The sequence below is a fragment of the Myxine glutinosa genome, chromosome 1 (assembly GCF_964187855.1).
Source record: "Myxine glutinosa chromosome 1, kmMyxGlut1.1, whole genome shotgun sequence".
Lineage (NCBI taxonomy): Eukaryota > Metazoa > Chordata > Myxini > Myxiniformes > Myxinidae > Myxine > Myxine glutinosa.
The window spans coordinates 170,156,355-170,180,159 of NC_136261.1; the positions used below are offsets into that span (position 1 = coordinate 170,156,355).

Genomic DNA, 23,805 nt, shown 5'->3' on the forward strand with positions numbered 1-23,805 from the left:
TCAAACAAAATCTCCAGATTTTTTTAAGGTCTCATAACACTCCGAGAATGACATTAGGCCAAATGAAATTTAGCCGGCTTGGCATTCCCATCTATACACAGCTCAATGCCAGGTTTTCAGGTTCCAATCTAGCATGCCATCTTGATTTGTACTTTGTCGATTAATGTCCTTATTCTCCCACGTGATACATACATGTACATTCCTCCACAACTTTTAGACATTAGTCAGGTTCACTATGTTTTTTTCGTTCAAAAATTTGGTAGATTAGCAAAACTATACATTTTTGGAATATTCAGAGCATGAGGAATCCAAAAATTAATGTTTGCATTTGCATTGACACCTTTGCGAAAATGACACTCAGGACAGTGATGAAGATCTGTAAAAGCATATTCCTGAACGGTATAGACCTCGTAGATCCTGTGTATAGGACTTATAGTTCAATCTGATACTACCTATAACTTCCTATAACAACCTATAACTTCAAAGGACTTGCAATATCATGTATTATGTAATACAGTTATATCACAAATATAAAGACAATGGTTTTCAATTACCTTTGTTTGTTGCTTTTCTATAATCCTGAGCACTATTTTGAGGCCTTTATTGGATTCCTTGACCCAGAAAACATAGGATTAGCATATTTAATTAAGTCTCTAGGTTGACTAGAAGCCGAGATCGCGCAAAATATGTATTTTATGGCGGCCATTTTCAAAATTCAAAATGGCGCCCATGCAGGTGTCTGTGCAAATGCCAACATTGATTTTCAGATTCTCCATGCTCTGAAGATTCCAAAAATGTACAGGTTTGCTAATCCCAAAATTTTGAAAGAAATTATATTTGTTAACATAGTGAACCCGACTACATTGTAGAAAAGAAAATCTTTGCTCTGATTCAGGGTTAACACCTGAAATGTATGACTTTGGGTACAATTGGTTACATGAAATACATTATTAACTTACAATATGTAAAACAGTCTCATAGGGAATAATATTATCCGCTTGGTAAAGATAATGGTAAATGCACAACTGATATTAGCAAATAGGATATAATAGGATTTAAAGAGGTGTTGCAAGAAGAGATGAGGAGCTTCAAAAAAATAATCATTTTTGTGTCCAAGGTGGATGTAGGTTATGTATTCACCCCTGTCTGTCTGTCTGTGAGCAGGATATTTTTTTAAAGTTATGGACGGATCGGGACAAAGTGTGATGGACAGGCTGGGTGTGTGACGATGACAAATTGATTTGATTTTGGTGAAGATCATGCTCTGGATCTGGATCCAATAATTTATTTAAATGATTCTTCACCATTGAGAGAAAGGGCCAAAAATGATATACTCTATAGCACCATATCTCAAGCAGTTTGGACAGATTGGGACGAAACTTGGTGGACAGGTTGGGTGGGTGTGTGACAAGGAAGAATAGATTCGATTTTGGTGAAGATCTGAATAAGGACACTATAATTACAGCGTAGCCCATAGGGCAAAGCTGTCTAGAACAGTGTTTGTCCATCCGTATGTATGTAAGTCCCCTCAAACATATACCAATCAGAGATGAGGATCTGGTCACATAACAGGGTGATGTCTAATGGACGAAGTGGAATTTTGGCATTACGTCTGATGTCATTACGGCATACAACGGCTGACTCCACACATTGCCATTTTGATTTATATGCCGTTCAGGCTGAACATATCGTCAAACCTGTCATATATCGCAATCACCATGCTCTACCTTTACGTTTTTCATTCAGTGTGAAACACAAACAAACCGATTGTTAAAATGACCATCAAATATCGAAAGCATCGGCGTTACGGGTCCTCCAACAACACGGTACGTTTCGGCCTTAGGCTTCATGCCTCACCTCCAGGCCGCTTTGGACAAATTAGCCCAGGTTTCTTAATACAGTAGTATTGGTTTTTATTTTTTGGGTTTTTTTGAATACAGGATCGAGGCTCGTGAAAGAGCTAACATTTATCACACAAAAGAAAATCAAAACAGACACACAAAGTATATAATAAGGGGAGCTATATAATAAGGGGAGCGGTAGACAAGATGGGGAGAAAAGGGGAAGCACACAAATACAACATTTGAGAGCAGGGACATGGGGAGATCTGTGGGAGGGAGAGGGCTTGGGGCGAGGAGGCGTGGGAATGGGGTGGGGGTGTGAAAAGTATAAAACACAAGGATACTACAAAGACTTCCAGGAAAAAGTTGGTATTTCAAAAAAGTGGATTTGGGGTGAAATTAGCGGGGGGTAGAAAAGATCAAGGTTTTGGATGGGGGAAGATAAGAGATGGTGGTGAAAAGCTGTTTTAAAGACCTGTAGGGAGGAGTGGGATTGAAGAGAGTGAGGGAGTTTGTTCCAGAGGCAGAAGAAAAGAGGAATGAAGGAGTGAAGGTGAGCAGAGTGTCTTGATTTTGGCATTTTAACCATAGGAGGGTTGCAGGCGGATCTTGTGCGACCTGTAGGAATATTTGGGGGACAGAGCACAGAGAGAGCTGTGAGCAAGGCCGGAGAGGAGTCGGTAGAAGACAGAAAGACCACCAACCTGCCTGCAGTGAGTGAGAGGCCTTCGGAGTTAGCTTCATCGCAGGAGATTCCAATGATTCTGAAAGCTTTGGTTTCAACAGCATGGAGCCGAGCTAGATTTGAGGCAGGAGCACCGGCCCAGAGGGGAGAACAGTATTCCATTGAGAGTATTCCATTATTATTATTTTTCCATTATTCAGTATTCAGAACAGTATTCCATTATTATTTTCATAATAATAATAGCGTTAATACAAAAAACATAGTAAATATAATCGTAACACTGCAAATCCCTTTGTCGTTATTGCAAAGTTAATGGATTGAAGAGGTGTATGGTTCATGAATCAATGATAAGCGGTGTACGGTACTAATAATGCTATTAATATTAGCTATTAATAACGTGTTAATAAAGCGAGACAGATTGGAAGTAAGGAAATAGCCAAGGTTTTTTGATAGTAATATCATTTTCATAATAATGACAACGTAACGTTAATATTATAGTAAATCGAATCATAACACTAATCCCTTCGTAGTGACTGCAAAGTTACTGGAGGTTGAAATATATCATCTTCTATATATTAAAGTAGCAGCAGTTTTGTGTCCGTCACGCTTCGTCATGATGTCTATGATGTCATTACGGCTGACTCAATCAACCGACATTTTAATTTATATGCCATACAGGCTGAACATGTTGTCGAAGCAGTCGAACCTGTCATGTATGCTTAGACACGGACAGCTGTACGTTGCAGCGAGTAGAGTACGGTACCACAGCTACGCCGCTGTTAGACTTTCGGTCTTGTTTTTTTAAGTGATTACTCACCATTGAGAGATAGGGCCAAGAACTATACATAGCATGATATCTCAAAAAGTTATTGACGGATTATGATAAAACTTGATGGCGAGTTGGGCAGGGGACAAGAATGAGCCAATTTGATTTTGGTTCAGGTCCGAATCCAGATCCGGCCTATCAGTGGAATACAAAACGTAACCAGTTCAGCCTGGTGGAGGTATGCGCTCTACCAAGTGCAGTTCTAGCTTACAATGTGAAGGTGAGCACAATTTTGAATACCAAAGGTTAGGTTAGGCAGTCGTCATTTTAAAAAACGATGGCATGCAAATGAAACATTTTCAATTTCAGATTGGAATTACCCCAAAACGCAAAACCTATCGAGAATCGATTAACCATTACTTAAGTAATTGTTCCCATTTGTATTTTCGTTATAACTGTATTTATTTTATGGTGTTGTACGTATAGTGTGTCCCGAGGAAGATTTTCGGTGCAAATCTTTCATACCTGTATCGAAAATCGTGTTAATTCGTGTCGTGTCTTTTGAGGCCTGCACAGTGTACAACCTTGAGGCTTTGTTTTCCTCTCAGCGGTCCGTCGTTTGTGCTCCAATAACTTTCGTTCTCTGCTTTTCCCAGTCTTTTCACCCCATAGCCTACTTCCTTGTTTTAAATCAACTCAAAAAAAACCAAAAAAAACATTTCCTTCTCTGTTCTTATTCTTTGTTCTCATTCATTTATTCGTTCTTATTCGTCCGTTCCTTCTTCGACCACGCGTTTCTCCCCCATTTCCCCAGATAGTTTTCACTGTTATTAACCTTAAAATGTTTACACTTTCCCCTCAAGTTCTGTATTCCGTCGTATATTATAACACCTTTTCCTTCTTCTTCTTTAAAAGGCTGCTTTCGACTTGCTCACCAAATCTATTCATCCCAAAAAAAAATTCCATCTCTTATAGTGCCTCTTTTCTACATTCCCTAAACTCTCCTGCACTCCATCCTCCCTCCAGCGTCCTTAAACGTATTTTTGACTCGAAGATCACAAGAAACTCATTTTGCAATAAATGTTCGTTTCCCATTAATCGTACACTTTCTAAAATCCAATCTCACCCCTCCCCTCCAAATCTTCCCCATAACCCCTCCCATCCAAATCTTCCCTATCACCCCTCCCCTCCAAATCTTCCCCCTTGCCACTCCCCTCCTAATCCTCCCCATCACCCATCCCTTTCAAATCTCCCCCCCTTGCCCCTTCTCTCCTAAACTCCCCCCACCCCTCCCCTCCAAGACTCCCCCTCGCCCCTCCCCTCCTAGACTCCCCCCTCACCCCTCCCCTCCAAATCACCCCCATATCCCATCCCTTTCAAATCCCTCCCCTTGTCCCTTCCCTCCTAAACTCCCCCCTCGCCCCTCCCCTTCAAATCTCCCCACCCTAATTTCTTCTCAATTTCCCCACTCTCACTCCCCCTCCTCAAAGCGTCCTCCCCACTTCTTCCTCCTTCCAACTATCACCTCCATCTCCCCCAACCTTCTGCCTCGCTCTTCCCCCTCCTCAAATAACACCTCATTGTGCCTCACCCAATCACCATCAAACCTTTTGTCCGCCCCATCCTTCCCTTTCTCTGAGCTATTCTGAAATCTCTGACACACCTTCAACAGCTCTCCCTACCTCTTACCCTACCCCTCCCCCCCCCCCCCCGTTCTGTATCCGATGCTCCCCCTTCCTCTTCATTAACGGTATGGACCTCAAACATCCGGGGCCTTCACTCAAACTCAACTGATCTCTCCATACAGGTTGCTTCTGTCAAACCAGACGTGATCTGCTTAACAGAAACTTTCATCCTTCATGATGTCTCTGATTCCTTAGTATAACTCCCGGGTTACTCCCTCCTCCGGTATGATAGACCTGAGCCTCGTCCTGGAGGTGGGGTTGCTATCTTTATCAAAAACTCTCTTCCTCACTCACCCTGCACTGCACTCTCTCCACCTCACCCCCAGGAATACCTCTGGCTACGGCTTCCCCTTCGCTCCCACCTCTTGTTCATATGTGTGTTGTACCGTCCACCAAACAGTGATGACTCCATCTACATCTCGCTGTCTGATAATATGGACCAATTTCTGTCTACTTATCCCAACTCTCTCTTCCTCATATGTGGCGATTTCAATTGTCACCATGCCAGTTGGCTGGGTGTGGGTACCTCTCTCACCAGCCATGGCTCCTCAGCAAAGGACTTCTGCGACTCACTGGGACTGACACAATCTGTCAATTTCCCGACCCAGATCTCAGTCAACGGAGCATCTTCTCTTCTGGACTTGGTTATGACTAACTTCCCTGAAAATGTCTGCTGCTCTTCTTCTGCTCCAATCGGCTCATCTGATAATGTGCTTGTTAAAGTGGACATCTCCGTGACCATTCTCAGGGAGCCTGCTCAGCGTCGACGAGTCTGGCATTTCACTCAGGCCAACTGGCACGGTCTTCAAGCAGCCATCAATCATCTGGACTGGTCTCCCATCTCTACCACCTCTGACATCAATGCATCCTGGGAATTCTTCCAAAGTAAGTTGCTCTCTCTCATGCACAGATTTATCCCATCTCGTCTTCAGTTGTCATACCCTTCCTCCCGTCCATGGTACACGGAATCTTGTGGTGAGGCTGTTGCCCAGAAACAACTTGCCTTCGTCTCCTGGAAAGCAAATCCAACGGAAGGAAATCTCATTTCCTTTCACAAAGCCGGAAACAAGTGTGTGTCCACCCTCAGGAGAGCCAGGAAACAATATCTCTCCGTTCTCAAGACCGAACTCTCTTATCTGTCTCCCTCTTCCAAATCCTGGTGGCGTCTGGTCAAATCTGTTTCTGGTGTTTGTTCCTCCTCCATCCCCTCCCTTACCTCAAACGGCTACATAGCTGACTCCGCACGTGAAAAAGCTGATGCCTCAACTCTGTGTTTGCCTCCAAATCCTGTCCCAAACCCATCCCTCTCTGTACCCACCGTACCCAGTCGTACCCAGCTGCTCCTGGACTCCATGTCCTTTCCTCCTGACAAGCTGGAAAAGTTTCTGTCAACCCTTGACTCTGATTCTGCAACTGGACCTGACGGCATCAGCCCATGGGTCCTAAAATCCTGTTCTTCCACTCTTTCACTCCCTCTCTCTGTTCTCTTCACCCTCTCTTTTGCTCAAGGTCAACTACCATCTGCTTGGAAATCAGCCAACATCACCGCTTTGCACAAAAAAGGTGCAAAAACAGATCCTAGCAACTGCAGACCAATCAGCCTTCTCCCAATTATCAGCAAAGTCATGGAATCCATCATTGCTTCAGATATGAAATCTTTCCTCTTCTCCAATGGCTTGATCTCTGATCATCAATTTGGTTTCAGACCAGGTCACTCTACTCTGGACATGTTGCTTCTGCTGTCTCAACAATGGATGGAGGTCCTCAATGCCAAACAGGAAATTAGAGCTGTCTCCCTCGACATATCACGTGCCTTCGATACGGTCTGGCACCCCGCTCTGCTCACCAAACTCTCCTCCTTTGGTATCCATGGAAATCTCCACGCATGGCTGGTGGACTTCCTCTCTCGTCGTAGTCAACGTGCGGCCCTGAATGGGTTTCTCTCATCTCCTCTTCCTGTTCAGGCTGGAGTTCCCCAAGGCAGTGTTCTGGGCCCTGTGCTTTTTCTGGTCTTCATCAATGATCTCTCTGACTCTCTTGAAAATCCTCTCTATCTCTTTGCTGATGACTCCACTCTCTGCGGCTCCATTCCTCATCCCTCAGATCGGCAGTCTGCAGCCTCCTCACTCTCTGCAGACCTGGACAACATCACAGACTGGGCAAACAAGTGGAACATGTCTTTCAATCCTGACAAATCTCACACTCTTACGATGTCTCTCCGAAAAGACCGACTGGACAACCCTCCCATCTACTTTCTGAATAATCCTCTCCAAGAAGTTCTGTCACTCAAGCTTTTGGGTCTCACTATCTACCATGATCTTTCCTGGGAAAACCACATTTCCAAGCTGGCCTCCAAAGCCAGTCGCCGACTGGGCATCCTCCGTCGTGCGAAGTCCTTCCTTGGCACACTTGAGCTCCTCACCACATACAAGGCTTTCATCCGCAGCTCAATGGAACACTGCTCTCCCCTCTGGGCTGGTGCTCCTGCCTCACACCTATCTCGTCTTCACGCTGTTGAAACCAAAGCGTTCAGAATCATTGGAATCTCCCGCGATGACACTATCTCCGAGGGCCTTTCACTTACTCACCACAGGCAGGTTGGTGGTCTTTCCGTCTTCTACCGACTCCTCTCCGGCCTTGCTCCCCCAGCTCTCTCTGGGCTCTGTCCCCCAAATATTCCTACAGGTCGCATAAGATCTGCCTGCAACCCTCTTATGGTTAAACTGCCAAAATCAAGACTCTCTGCTCACCTTCACTCCTTCATTCCTCTTTTCTCCCGCCTCTGGAACAAACTCCCTCACTCTCTTCAATCCCACTCCTCCCTCCAGGTCTTTAAAACGGCTGTTCACCACCATCTCTTAACTTCCCCAATCCAAAACCTTGATCTTTTCTACCCCCGCTAATTTCACCCCAAATCCACTTTTTTGAGGTGACTTTTGTCTTCTTTCCTGGAAGTCCTTGGTGTCCTTGCGTTTTATACCTATCCTGCCTCCCCCCAGGCCCTCTCCCTCCCACACATCTCCCGATGTCCCTGCTCTCAAATGTTGTTTGTGTGCTTCCTCCCCTTCTCTCCCCATCTTGTCGACCGCTCCCCTTTTTATATACTTTGTTTGCTTGTTTGTTTGATTTGTTTCTTTGATAAATGTTAGCTCTTTCACGAGCCTCGACTCTGTATACCAAAAAAAAACAAAAAAAAAAACGATATACCAGCTAAGAAAATAATTCTCGGGTTGATGAAATGCAAGACTTTTGGAAAGCCGAAACAAATTTTACTGCTACCGTGTTAAAAGATAATTCATTAGAGATAGAATTGTCGAGGAATCCTGATGAACATATTGTTATGCAAAAGACCAGAACGACCAGAATAGTATACCATAGCATCGACCAGAATTTTATGTATAGTTACATTCCCTGTCAACCTTTATCATCGTGTCTGTCTCTTTATCATAGCCAACGTGTGACACACAACCTCTCTCTCCCTGCCAAGGCTTAAGTGCCCAATCATAATCATGGTGTAATTATATTCCTGATGCCCATCAATAATTATCTTTCTGACTCTCTGGAAGATCCTCTATCTATTTGCTGATTCCTCCACCCTTTGCCTTGACATCCTTTGTCCTTCAGAGATATTTTTCAGACTTCACATTTTTGAAATGTGCACCCATTGGTCAGACAGCTGCCAGACCACATCGACATCTGTCACTTGATTAAACCCACCATAGCACCAAGACGATATGATATGGCCGCAATCTTGGTTTTCTGGTGGACCTAACACATAAGGCGAACCCTAACCGTAGCCTGTAGGCCTCTGCTGGTTATACACTGCTCAGGTTTGTTGCATCAGAGTTCATTGGCTTTGTTTGGATCGAGTGTTATTCACGATGACTCCAAAAAATCTATAAAATCATATGTCGAATAATATTCGGGCTTAATCAAGAAAAGGGCTTAATCAAGCCCGTCAGAACGCACAGTATATCAGAACACACGGTAATAAAGCGTTACGTTATGCAAATTACTAAAATCATTGGATTTGTTTGAGTCGAGTGGTATTCACGATGAGGGCCTCTGAAAAATCTAATTATATGTCGAATAATAATAAGGTTTAATCAAGACCGTCGATCATCAAGCATAACGTTACATAATAAAGTGTTACGTTAGGCAAATTATTAAAGCCATTGTGTTTGTTTGGGTCGAGTGTTATTCACTGAGGAACCTCGAAAAATCTCATCATATGTCAAATAATAGTAAGGTTTAATCACGCCCGTCAGAACACACATTAATCAAGCATTACGTTACAAAAAATTACTGCAAGAAAGTAGCATTACGTAATTTTTGAACAGCCCTATATTGGGGCTAAGAAATCCGTGACCGTGTGATGAATCAGCTCATTCTGATATACCCGTTGGATGTCAATTGGATGTCATTTGGATGTCAATGAAAGCTAGTCTGTTGGGAGCCGTTGGTGAGGTATGTGGATGGACAAAAGGACCACCGAGGCACTCGGAAACATGGTGGTGGGATGAGGAAGATGGAAAGAGGATTGACGAGAAGAGGAAGAAGTTCAAGGAGTGGCAGAAGGCGAAGGGTACGGGAGCAGAAACAGCAGAGCATGAAAGTTATAAGGCAGCCAGGAAGGCTGCAAAGAAAGAGGTAGCAAAGGCGCAGGAGGCATGTAGGAAAATGTTCGGAGAACGCTTGGATTCGGAAGAGGGTCAGAAAGCAGTATTCAGGATTGCAAAGCAGATAGCGAAAAAGAGGTGTGATGTGATGGGAGTGAGTTGCTTGAAGGATGAAGTGGGACAAATCGTTGTCGACCCAGATGGAATTAAAGGAAGATGGAAAAGATATATGGAATTGCTGTTGAATACAGAGAATGAATGGGATGGCAACATAGAGAGTAACCCAGTTTTAGGACCGGCAGAGAAGATAACTGAGAAGGAAGTTGAGGAAGCGATAAAAGCAATGAAGGGTAGAAAAGCGGGAGGGCCGACGGGAGTTGTGGGAGATATGTTGAAGGCAGCAGGAAGTTGGGGTGTGAAGAGAATGACAGAGATCTGTAATCTGGTGGTGAAAGAAGACCGCATTCCAGTGAATTGGGAACTGAGTACCCTCGTCCCTCTATACAAGGGGAAAGGTGACTCTCTGGAGTGTGGCTCGTACCGAGCGATAAAGTTATTGCAGCATAGAATGAAGGTATTGGAAAGGGTGTTGGAGAGGAGGATAAGGAAGAAAGTGAAGATCGACGAAATGCAGTTTGGATTTATGCCAGGAAGAGGAACGACAGACGCGCTTTTCATTGTGAGGCAGTTGCAGGAGAAGTACATGGAGAAGAGGAAGAAGTTGTTTCTTGAGTTTGTTGATCTGGAGAAAGCATTCGATAGGGTTCCACGCAAAGTATTGACATGGGCATTGAGGAAGTTAGGAGTGGAGGAATGGTTGATCAGAGTAGTGATGGCAATGTACAAAAGAGCGCGCACAGCTGTAAGGACGAAGGACGGGAACAGTGGTGAGTTTGAGGTGAAGGTGGGAGTGCATCAGGGGTTGGTACTAAGTCCACTACGATTTGTAGCTGTGATGGAGGTGCTGGCTCAGAACGTAAAGGAGGGTTTACCATGGGAGTTGTTGTATGCAGATGATCTGGTGTTGATTGCGGAAAGTATGGATGGACTGAAGGAAAAGATGAACAAGTTGAAGGAATGTATGGAGACAAAAGGTCTGAAGGTGAATATCGGAAAGGCGAAGGTGATGGCAAGTGGTAAAGCATGTGGTGAGGTGGAAAGAACTGGGTAGTGGCCCTGTGCTGTGTGGAGGAAGGGTGTCGGAGTGAACTCCATTCAATGTACAATGTACGCTGAGTGGGTTCATCAAAAATGTAGTGGTCTGAGAGGGTCATTAACCAGTGTGGCAGCTACATTCAAATGTAAGGTGTGCACAGAGGGAGCTGCAGATGGAGGAAATGTTGAGTTGGATCTTGGAGACGGCGTGAAGCTGGAAGGTGTGAAAACATTTTGCTACCTCGGAGACATACTGAATGGAGAAGGTGGATCAGACTCGGCAACGGTTGCTCGAGTGAGATGCGCATGGAAGAAGTTTCGGGAACTGAGTGGCGTGCTGATGATGAGGGGAGTGTCGTTGAAGCTGAAGGGAAAGGGGTATGCTGCATGTGTGAGAAGTGTTATGATTTATGGGAGCGAGACATGAGTAATGAACGTAGAGCATCAACGAAGGTTGGAAAGGGTGGAAATGCGAATGGTTCGACGGATGTGCGGAGTATCGTTGAGAGAGAGGAAGACAAATGATGAATTGCGAAAGATGATGGGAATAGAGCCTGTGATTGATGCTGTGAAGAGGAACAGGTTGAGATGGTTTGGTCATGTGTTGAGGAAGGATGAAAGTGACTGGTTGAGAAGAGTGATGGAAATGAATGTGGAAGGAAGTAGAGGATGGGGAAGACCGAGAAAGACTTGGCTAAAGATGGTGGAAGAAGAAATGCGGGCAAGGGGGTTAACAACGAGAGATGCAGAAAATAGGGCAAAATGGAGAAGATTGTCATGGGGACCGCAAGGCTAACCCCCGCTCAAGTAGGGGAAATGGCCTTTAAAATGCATGTTGTTGTTGTTGTTGTATTAAATGTGTGTTTCCCAATCACGCTGTTCATCTTGTAAGAGTGCTTTAAATGTGGGTTTCCCAATCGGCCTGTTACTGGATTTTGTCTTCCCACAGTGAAATCATTCTTGTTTATTACATAAAAGAATAGTGTCAAATTAATAATCTTTCATACATATTTTGACACCATGAAAAAATATAAATTATTTTTTAAGAACTACTTTTATGCACACAAAATCTAGGCTACTAGAAGAAAATGGTTGTTAAAATTCATCTTTAAGACGACATTTTAAAGGAAATATACTTTATTCATGAACCTATGTAAGATAATACACTTAATCTTGAGCAGTTTATGATTTGTTTTTATTTTTCCAATGCAGTGCTTACGAGCGAGAGTGAGATCGCTCCCCACTGTCTGTGCTTGCCAGAGAAGCAGTGTCCAACGAGGCTGAGTCCGAACCATCTCCAAGGAAGGGTCCAAACTCCGCATGTCCACCAAAACCTTCTTCTTCTTCTTCATCCACCTAGAGTCAAGGTCAGAGATGAAGAAGAGTATATCATGTGTCCCATAAGTTAACAGATGAATCCCATATCCTTCATTCCCCCACCCCCTTTAAAAACTCTGAATATCAGTTTTTTAGTGCCTCTTAAAGTTATTAAACACCCTCAAGCCAACCAGATATAATACAATTGTCCTCAAGATAGACCCGCGAGGCTGATGATCCTACCTCATTCAAGATGCTCTCCAAAGTTGGAGGGGTCTCCACGGGAGGCAATTCAAACTCTTTGTCATCAAGCTGTGAATAAATGGACATGACTCAACCAAGCAATCAGAGCAACAAACAAATCTTGAGTTATTAGCAATTATCAAGACTTCTATGCCGTAACAGCTTGAGTTAAAAGAAGGAACAATAAGACACCTTGAAATTTGGCATTGATACCGGCAATTACAAATCTAAAACAGCTGTTATTTTGTCGAAGTATGTATATATTAGTATCTTGGTCGCTATAATGATGCCAAATTGCAGCGGTCAATACCAACTCTTTTGTTCAGGTTAGGGAGGGAGAGAGAAAGAGAGAGAGAGAGAGAGAGAGAGAGAGAGAGATAGGGGGGGGGGGGAGACAGAGAGATATTGGGGGAGAGAGAGGGAGAGCGAGAGAGAGAGAGAGAGAGAGAGAGGGGTGAGAGAGAGCTTGAGAGAGAGAGAGAGAGAGAGGAGGGGGGGGGGGGAGCGAGAGAGAGGGAGAGAGAGTGAGAGGACGAGAGAGTGAGAGGGTGAGAGGGTGAGAGAGTGAGAGAGTGAGAGTGAGGGAGAACGAGAGAGAGAGAGGAAGAACGAGAGAGAGAGGGAGAACGAGAGAGAGAGAGGGAGAACGAGAGAGAGGTAGAACGAGTGAGAGAGAGTGGGAGGGCGAGAGAGAGAGGGAGAACGAGTGAGAGAGAGTGGGAGGGCGAGAGAGAGAGGGAGAACAAGTGAGGGCGAGAGGGCGAGAGGGCGAGAGGGCGAGAGGGCGAGAGAGAGAGAGAGAGAGAGAGAGAGAGAGGGAAAGGGCGAGAGAGAGTGAGAGAGTGAGAGAGAGGGTGAGAGACCTGACATTCTTCCAAAACAACAAGCATAGATCAGAAAGAAAAAGAAAATAACATTGTCCTACTCCTTGAGCAGCTATAGTTTATTTTTCACATTAGTTTTGAAAGTCCAGTTGACGAACACCCTTATCAACACCATGAAGACAAGACTTTTGTTTTGTTGATCCAGGAGGTCATTTGTACATTATGGGATCAATATGAATATTTACAGCACAATAATGAGGTTGCCCGAGCCAGGCATCCAAATCATTAGTTTGGTTGCCTTGAGCAACCAGGCAACCGTTAATGGTGTGCATTGCATATCGGGTGCTAAGGAAGGCTTCATAGGATATGGTCACACGTGTTGAAATAATTCACATGCAGTTTTCTTCATAGAAATCCATCAACTTCCGGATGACCAAAAAAAAAAACCAGTTGATGTTGATTGGCCCATGCCGACAATTTTATTTGAGACTAGCCGAAAGCACCCGGCGTTGCCCGGGTTCTTTTTGAATGAATTTACTACTATAATTCAGCTTTTACTCGTGGCCGTAGAAGATCGACTACTATAATTCTGCTTTTACTCGCGGCCGTAGAAGATTGACTACTATAATTCAGCTCGGCTTTTAATTGCGAAATGGGCCCAGCCCGGCCGAGGCAGCCTCGATCGGCCTCGCCACCTAGCCTATAACCTTCCCGGGGCCCGTCCCGACATTTTTTGTTTTAGAGGTTTCCTCCTATCTTTCACGTTCAGGATTTTAGCGCGTGCAAACAAACAAACAAAAACTTTCTTATATATTGTTACAGATCTCAGAGATGGCACTCCCCTTAGCAAGGGGGGGTTAATCCTCTTGGCCTGTTAAGCTGGCCGTCTCTAGTCCTGGTACTTGTAACGCTCTTTTGCGGGGTGAAATTGGTCAGGGTTATTGGTCAAGGTGTTCTCCCGAATACCGTTACCAATCCCTCCGCAAAACAGGGAGACAAGTACCGCTCGAACCACGGACAAGATGGTATTTGCCGAGCGGTTTAGCAATCCGCAGCTCGAGCCATTAACAAAGGACTAACCCGATTCCGAGCGTTGGCCAAATCGTGCCACAGGTATTCAATCAGGGAAAACACGAAAGTGACCGGATGAGAGGAAAACCCAAAGAATAAGAAGGAACAGGTGTAATTTATTAATTATGTACAAAACCAAAGAGGAGGAAACGAAAGAAATATACAGAAGAAGAAGAAGAAGAAGAAGGACACAGGGCAGCCTTAAGCAGTCTTATGTTACCAACGCCCAGGACAGACAAACAGACTTACACGAAAGCGGATTAGCAGGCAGGAATGACTGGACGAAGGAGAAGGGTCCGTGTGGGACAACAGGGCTGGAAGGTTCGGGGGAAGGCACAGCAAGGAGGTCCGCTCCAGGTCCACGCTCCGGGCTGGAAGCGAACAGCCAGCGGCAGCTTCACGTATTCGGTTTCACACACGGTCGGACAATGTCAATTGACTACTGTATTGTTGTCGCCGTCACGGACCCACTCTGCTGCCACACGATCCAGCAGTATGCTCGCCTGGTACCTCCCTCATCTGCCGGATCACGTCTCTCTCTTGAAGCAGTCTCTCCCAGCCACTTTTATTGTGCGCCCCTGTATCCAGCCGCCGGTTCCTAGGACACGCCTACCGGTCGGCTCACCTCGGCCCTGGTTGGCCGGTAAGGGCTTGCTGACTCCACCTCCGATGACGAGTCGACGTGCCACACCTTGTTCTGGCGGCTCCGCCCCCTTCTTCCTCGGCTTGACCGCATGGCTAATGGTGGTTTGGGGCCAACAACCGCATCAAGGCAAGGATCAGCGAACGTTGCTGGCAAACGAAGTACTGGGGCCTATCTTATTTGATTAATGCAACGCAGATTCAACTATTGGGAACAGATCCTTAACTGAAACACATAATAATGAAATAACTACGGAGAGGTCCTATGGTTCGCTACGTGTTGTACATGGACTAACTAGGGTGCGATCTTTAACAAGCCTATTGATGGGGATATTTACAGGGGAACATTTATAAGGGATGCATTTACTAAAATTTACTAGTGAAGGTTCTAAAAAACCATAACAATATATATATATATATATATATAGATAGAAGATAGATAATTCTTCACAAATATGAAAGCACTTTGTCCATCGATTATGTATTTGAAGTCTTGGATTGATCAGTCCTCAAGACCTTTATACTTTAAGGGGGAGAGTGGGGGAAGGAATTGCAAATCGAAGATGGACTAATCAGATTCGAACATAGGCAGCATTTGACTTTAAGTTGTGGGAGTGGGACAGGAGATCAACAGGTAAAAGTTTATGGATTGTCGTTAATACTAAACATACTCGACTCCAAAGGTGAAGGACAACAGGGTAGCAGTGCCTGTGTTGAGACAGAAGGGATGGGAATATTGGACGGGATATTAAGGGAATTATGGAAGAGACATGTGTTACATGGTCCTCCCGGTAACTACCTGGTCTTGGTGACCCCCGGACCGTGGGAGGAACCCCGCCAGAAAGATATATGATTTATACGCTTTCGTAACGCAATCAATATGAAAGACACAACAATTCCAGTCAATAAGAAACCCCCACACCAAGGATCCGGATTAATGGATAATATATTCCCAATCAATCAACAACACTCAACAATATTACTCAGATGGCCATCTCATATATTTCCCCCCTTTCTCCACTCACGACCCCTCAATAGTCACTGTCCCTCACAATGTCTCTGGGCCCCTCCAGACCAGGGTGAAGGTCAACTTCTCCGCACCCGGGCGGTTGAACGGACCCCTGGCTGACGTGCTCCAAACGTGCACGTCACGTACCGGGAACAGCTGCGGCAGCGCACACCTCCTTGCAAAGCAAAGCGCGGCTCGCAAAGCGCGCGAGGCCCAAGGTGTGACCCGTACACGCCCTCGGAGGCGTCGAGGCGAACAGTGCCGGACGCTTGGTTCCTTCCAGGAAGCCACGACAACCTGACACGTAACAGGCAATCACCCCGCGCAGGTAACTCCTCTCGCCAGACGGGCATTTCAAACTCAGCGTTCCCAACGCTAATCAATATCGACACCGCTCGCGTCGGAGCTGGGCGAGGAAAAAGAAGATGGCCGCTTCTCCCGGACCTCGTGTCTTTTTCTTCTTCCGGTTCACCATCCCGTTTCCGGTCTCCTGTTATCAGGAGCGCCTCTAACCATTTAACCACAACAACCTTTAATAGAATAAACATTAATAAGCAATGACCTGAATAGTAATTCACATAAATCCGGAATCCGTAACACTCCCCCCCTTCAAGAAAGAAAGTTTGAACCCAGCGAAAACTTTCTTTGCAGGCCAAATTTGATAAACAAACAAGATAACTCACACCCCAAATCATCAGTTCCCCCGGACACAATTATCACATCTAAAAAAACAAAGCAACAATATTTCACAAAACCCCCAGAGATTCCAAAGGTAATTCACTCTGGACCAAGCATCACACTTCTAGTTTCTCTTGAATGCCGGTTAAGGGGTGGTGAAAAACCCCAAAGTTAAACAACTCGATAGCACTTTTTCGGGAGGCCAAGCTGAGTATATACTACATGGACGCCTTAAGGAATGTGGAGTTCATGGTTAGTCCGGGGAGGAAAGTTCATTACATGGACGCCTTTAAGAACGTGGAGTTCACGGTTAGTCCGTGCAGGAAAGTTCACTACCTGGACGCCTTTAAGAACGTGGCGTTCACGGTTAGTCCGTGTAGGAGCCCAGGCACGGCGGCTCCGCCGTATATAGTGCTTCAACTTCTCCGGACTCCTAACAGTTACGGTGGGACCACTTGACCCAGTAGTCACCTGACTGGCGGTCTCCGTCTCGGCCAGTGCTCTGACAATCATTCTTTCGGGGGATGCCGTAACTCTGGGAGCCTCCATAGTAATATCGGCTGCTGCCAACACCAAAACTACCGCCAAATTGTCCTCTTCTGTAGACCTCTCGACGCCTACGAAATGCCTTCCCTACTGTTATGGTCCGACCCTCCAAATCCTTACCATTCCAATTCTTCTCTGCCTCTCTGGCGTCTTTTGCACTTGCAAACGTGACAAAGCCGAACCCTCTTGACTGTTGCGTTTCCCTGTCTTTTACCAACCGCACTTCCACCAGCGGCCCATATCTGTTGAAGACAGAGGTCAGAACTGCTTCCTTTGTTTTGAAGTTCAGTCCCCCTACAAATAACTTGGTACTTTTGTCGCCATCCCGAGCTGGTGTGGTGTTATTTTCCCTGCTGGGCTCTTTACCAACCCCCGGGTTACCATAAACTTGACCCCCGGCCAAATCATTCCCGATAACCACAGATACTCCCTCTACAGGAAGCGTGGCTTGTAAACCGACGGTGACCGGTCCTGACACCAAATCGGATTCCAAATGGATGACATGAAGTGGGGCACTAACACAGCCACCGATCCCTTGTAACCGAACACTATCACCAGTTGCTGTACTCTTTGACAATGGCAAAATGCCTTCAAGCATTAAGGATTGATGGGCTCCTGTGTCCCTCAATACCCTAACAGGTCTTGGGTTAGTCAAGTCTCCCTCTAGTGAGACAAACCCCTCATAAATAAATGGTTGGTAACTCTTCTGTGGGCGATTTCTTACGTTTGCCATCGCATTCGGAGTTGTACTAGGCGGACTCCGCTCTGGGTTTTCCCTTTTCATGAGGTAACAACTGGACATCAAGTGTCCAGGTTTCTTGCAAAAAGCGCAAGTAGGCCCGGAGGAAAAACTCGTGGTCTGCCTCGGGCCCCCCGGAAAATAAGTTTGTCTTGGGCCCGTAGCCCCCTGATTTCGAACAGTTGGGGTATCAAAGTTGTCCCCACAATCATCTCGAGGCTGCCGCCATGTATTGTCGTTCTCCCCACCGGGTGTTCCATAACTCCCCTGCTGAAGTCTCGGCGAGGAGTTAGGTTTGTGGACCCCTATCCGTATCCGGTGTGTTAAGGCATAATCATCTGCCATGGTGGCTGAGTCCCACAACTTTGGTACTTTCTTTTCCTGCAGGTACACTTTGATGTCCTCGTGGACACACTGTTGAAATTCCTCCACCAGGATCAAGTCACGCAATGCTTCGAAGTCTTTCCCGACTCCTTTTGACTCACACCACCGATCAAACATGTTTTCTTTCACTCTGGCAAACTCCACATGGGTCTCACTCTCCCTCTTCCTGGCATTCCTGAATTTTTGCCGGTAAGCTTCAGGAACCAACTCTTAGGCTTTGAGAATGTGCTTCTTCAATACCTCATAATCTGCACATTGGTCCATTGGTAGCGCCGAATAAATATCTTGAGCTTTACCCACCAGCACACTTTGCACTAGTTTGGTCCAGGCCTCCTCCGGCCAGTTTAACTGTCGAGCCACTTTCTCAAAGTGTGGAAAAAATTTAGCGACTTCCTTTTCACTGAAGGGTGGAACCAGCCTCACATGTCTGCCCACATCCCAGGTGTTCTGGCTAGGTGTCGGCCCAGTCAGCAAGGGTGGTACCTCTCCCCATTCTCTCATTAACTCCAGCTCCTTGAATTTAATTTCTTGCTGAAGCGCCATGTCACGTTCCTTTAATTCCCTTTTGGCTTTTCTCTCCTCTGCTTCGAGTTCCCTTGCAGCTCTCCTCTCCTCTGCTTTTCTCCCTTCTAACCTTTCCTGGAGTTCTCGTTCCACTCTCCTTTCCTCTGCTTGTTTCTCTTCTCTCCTCTCTTCTGCTTTCCTTTCCTCTTCTGATCTTTCCTTTTCTGCTTTCCTTTCTTCTTCTGCTCTTTCCTTTTCTGCTTTCCTTTCTTCTTCTGCTCTTTCCTTTTCTGCTTTCCTTTCTTCTTCTGCTCTTTCCTTTTCTGCTTTCCTTTCCTCTGTTTTCATCCTTTCTAACCTTTCCTGGAGTTCTCGTTCCACTCTCCTTTCCTCTGCTTGTTTCTCTTCTCTCCTCTCTTCTGCTTTCCTTTCCTCTTCTGCTCTTTCCTTTTCTGCTTTCCTTTCTTCTTCTTTTAACCTTTCCTGGCTCCGTAATTGCAACTCCAGTTTCCGGAGCTCAACATCTTCTGGTTCTTCGGGTAGCCACTGCCAGGCTAACTCGTCCCATGTTCCTAATCCCACCATAGATTGTATCACCGTGGTCTGCAACTCTGCCTTCCTCAAATTAGTTCGGACCTCCAAGTTAAAATGTTTGGCCAATTTCAAGAGGTCCGCTTTTAGTAACGCTCGGAACTGTGCCTCACTAGGTGTTACCGCAACGTTCTGTGCAACAAACGCCATGGTGACTATCGTTAACACCTGTTAACCTTCACCCAAGACTTTACCACAATTTCTCAAAAATTTACCAATTAATAATTACTTAATAAATTTTAATTACTAAAAATTATTATTTTATTATGTTATACAATTTTAGATCCCGGACGAGCCCCCAATTCTGTTACGTGGTCCTCCCGGTAACTACCTGGTCTTGGTGACCCCCGGACCGTGGGAGGAACCCCGCCAGAAAGATATACGATTTATACGCTTTCGTAACGCAATCAATATGAAAGACACAACAATTCCAGTCAATAAGAAACCCCCACACCAAGGATCCGGATTAATGGATAATATATTCCCAATCAATCAACAACACTCAACAATCAATCAACAATATTACTCAGATGGCCATCTCATATATTTCCCCCCTTTCCCCACTCACGACCCCTCAATAGTCACTGTCCCTCACAATGTCTCTGGGCCCCTCCAGACCAGGGTGAAGGTCGACTTCTCCACACCCGGGCGGTTGAACGGACCCCTGGCTGACGTGCTCCAAACGTGCACGTCACGTACCGAGAACAGCTGCGGCAGTGCACACCTCCTTGCAAAGCAAAGCGGGCAAAGCAAAGCGCGGCTCGCAAAGCGCGCGAGGCCCAAGGTGCGACCTGTACACGCCCTCGGCGGCGTCGAGGCGAACAGTGCCGGACGCTTGGTTCCTTCCAGGAAGCCACGGCAACCTGACACGTAACAGGCAATCACCCCGCGCAGGTAACTCCTCTCGCCAGACGGGCTTTTCAAACTCAGCGTTCCCAACGCGAATCAATATCGACACCGCTCGCGTCGGAGCTGGGCGAGGAAAAAGATGGCCACTTCTCCCGGACCTCGTGTCTTTTTCTTCTTCCGGTTCACCATCCCGTTTCCGGTCTCCTGTTATCAGGAGCGCCTCTAACCATTTAACCACAACAACCTTTAATAGAATAAACATTAATAAGCAATGACCTGAATAGTAATTCACATAAATCCGGAATCCGTAACACATGTATGAGATATATCGTTGAGGGGGTGGGGGTCGGGGGTTCCCCATGTAGACGCCCCTCAAAATAATTTACTGGATTATGACAGAAAAAACTTTTTTGTCAGTGAAAAAACATGCCCAAAAACAACCAAACAAGGTCGGAAGGAATGACAAGGAAGGAACGACATCACAATCCTTTTAGATTGCCTTCAAGAAAGCTTTTGCCATTTTTCTGTCTCAATACCAGAACAAATGAAATACCCAATTACACCAACCCACACTATAAATCTACAACTACCTCTAATGTAGACATCTTCATATAATGGTTAATGTTGCCACCCACGACAAATATGTCAAAACATGTAGTCGGTATTCCAGTGAGCTGTAAAAGTAGAGGCAGAAAGGGGCCAGAGTGTAGCAAATCTAGTCTGGTTCTGTATTGAATGGGTGTGTTCTGCTTATCCTTAACTACACAACGCACATCTCTGCTCAACCACCCTGATGGCTTTCTACCTCTACCTTTACACCTCACTGGAATATACAGACTCTGCACCTGACACATTTGCTCCTTAAAAGGTGGACCATTAACCTTGCCAAATCTAAAGCTCACGGATCACTTCCTATACCCTCAAAGTTTGCCCTCTTACAATCCCACAAACTTCATATCGCAACAATAGAGTTGTGTTTCCTATAATATTGTGGTCATTTGTCCCAAAATGTTCTTCTTCCACCTCAGCCTCCTTGGACACCATGTTGGGATCATTACTGAAAAAGAGGTCCAACACAGCACTCCCCACACGTGGGCTTTTCTCCAAACTGAATTAAGAAGCAATCCTGGATTACACTTTAAGAATCCTCATCTGCTCTTCTCATTCCCTGTTCCTGGACCCAATCTACCCCAGGTTAAAGTCCCACATAATCACTACTCTTCCCTTATCACATGTCCATCTGAATTCTTCACAAATACATCTTGCCTGCTCTTTCTTCCCTCCCACTAGGAATTCTGTAAAATCATTTTGAACAATTATGTGACTTTTTTCCAATCTCTAATCCATATCCATACAGAATCCTCCCCATTAACTTCCTCCTTCTTAATAATATCATGCCTTTCTCTCCATACAATACCTGTACTGAATTTCACCCAGATTGCCACACCTCCTCCTGTAACAAATAAGGCAAAGACAAATACACGAGGGTCGAGGGACAACGACACAGAAGGTGTAAAAAAAAAAACGGAAAATAAAATGATCTTACATCTCAGCTTTTCTACTCATCCATCCCTCCTTCCACTCATCCATCCCTCCTTCCACTCATCCATCCCTCCTTCCACTCATCCATCCCTCCTTCCACTCATCCATCCCTCCTTCCACTCATCCATCCCTCCTTCCACTCATCCATCCCTCCTTCCACTCATCCATCCCTCCTTCCACTCATCCATCCCTCCTCCCACTCATCCATCCCTCCTCCCACTCATCCATCCCTCCTTCCACTCATCCATCCCTCCTTCCACTCATCCATCCCTCCTTCCACTCACCCATCTGTCCTTCCCCTCCTTATACTCATCCTTCCCTCCTTCCACTCATCCATCCTTCCTTCTACTCATCCATCCCTCCTTCCACTCATCCATCCTTCATTCTACTCATCCATCCCTCCTTCCACTCATCCATCCCTCCTACTCATCCATCCTTCGTTCTACTCATCCATCCCTCCTTCCTTCCACTCATCCATCCCTCCTTCCACTCATCCATCCTTCCTTCTACTCATCCATCCCTCCTTCCACTCATCCATCCCTCCTTCCACTCATCCATCCCTCCTTCCACTCATCCATCCCTCCTTCCACTCATCCATCCCTCCTTCCACTCATCCATCCCTCCTTCCATCCTCATCATCATCCTCTTTCCACTCACACCTCCTCCCCCCGGGCCCTCTCCCTCCCACACTTCTCCCTGCTCTCAAATGTTGTGTTTGTGTGCTTCCCCTTCTCTCCCCATCTTGTCTTCCGCTCCCTCTTTTTATATACACAAAGAATTAAGTTAAGCACCCCTACACAACGAATTAAGGTAAGCACCCCCTAATATATATTCTTTGTGTATATGTATACATTGGCATATATTCTAAGGTATGTGAGATCAAATAATGATTGGTATGACATTAGCAATTATCCATTGATGAAATGCAGATGAGTGCACTCATCTGTGACGCCCATCGCTCGTGCAGCACGATCACGTGGGTCCTACACACGTTATTGACGCAAAGATCGCTAGAGGTCTTCTCAGAACAATGACTGTACGTTAGAAAACATAAACGTCATCCACACTGTCCGTGATGGACCTATAGCTCCATACTTAAATTGAGGTGAAAATATGCCTAAAATTCCCAAAAAATTTCACCTTAAATTATTCAGAATAAAATATTGAAAACGGCATGATTGTTATGTTTTTATGTGACCATAATATCACTTCTCCAGAAAATATAGCAATATCATGGGTATATTACACTGTTTTGACGACAACAAACTTGTAATGTGCGAGGTTGTAAAAAAACGGGGGGGGGGGGGGGGGGGGTGCTTAACTTAATTCTTTGTGTATATATTTTGTTTGTCTGGTTGATTTGTTTGTGAAATAAATGTTAGCTCTTTCACGAGCCTCGATTCAGTATACAAATAAAAAAAGCTTGGAAAAGTGTACACTCCATGATGCTGCACCACCCCAGTTCCCATAACAAGACGGAATTCAAAATTGTGAGTTCGAATCCATTAAGCACTTCGTAAATCGAACAGACGAGCTGGTTCAACGTCCTCGGCACCCGGATGTTTGCACACCAAGATAGTCACATCAAATAAATTCACAAATAACTAAATAAACAAGTCGTGTTGATCAAATGAACCAAGAGCAAGTGACATCTTCTCACCTCCTCGATCTCATCCCCAACCAGCATGTTGTCAATCGAGCGATGAGGGCTCGATTCCTCAGATGACATGATGAAAGCTGTTGTTATGGAGGAGAAATGTACACATAAATGTATATATCACTGGGAGCGTTAATGCTTTACTTTCGCCTCATCTGGCACTTCATAATAACCGAATAAGTCTAAGACTAAGGTAAGAATTGACGTCCATTCTGCCTTCCTCGGTACATCCGGCTTCCTTGAGGAATGGTCTTTTTCCAAACGAAGGATTAAACACGAAAATATAAACCAAAACCGTTACTATGGAGGATAATTTTAATAATTAGTCATGAAGTAACTTACATCGCGCCGTCCGAGCCGCCACCGATCCGCCACGTGTTAAATCAAGTTATCAAGGCAAAGACGACGAACGGGTGTTAGTAATTATCATACAGTAGAAAGAAGTTCAACGTCGGACA

The 23,805-nt window shown here is 45.3% G+C and overlaps 1 protein-coding gene across 4 annotated transcripts in view; it reads right to left on the reverse strand.

The window, feature by feature from the left end:
* Positions 1-23,588, reverse strand: part of VPS8 (VPS8 subunit of CORVET complex) — a 162,893-nt gene extending 139,305 nt beyond the window's left edge. For all 4 annotated transcript variants that reach the window (XM_078779782.1, XM_078779777.1, XM_078779774.1 and 1 more), the window contains exons 1-3: positions 23,351-23,588; positions 12,312-12,380; positions 11,971-12,107 (exon numbers count right to left, since the gene is read on the reverse strand). In XM_078779782.1, coding sequence (XP_078635908.1) covers positions 11,971-12,107; positions 12,312-12,380; positions 23,351-23,419 — 275 coding nt within the window. In that variant the 5' untranslated portion in view covers positions 23,420-23,588. The remainder of the gene's footprint in view (positions 1-11,970; positions 12,108-12,311; positions 12,381-23,350) is intronic.
* Between the last annotated feature and the right edge of the window lie 217 nt (positions 23,589-23,805).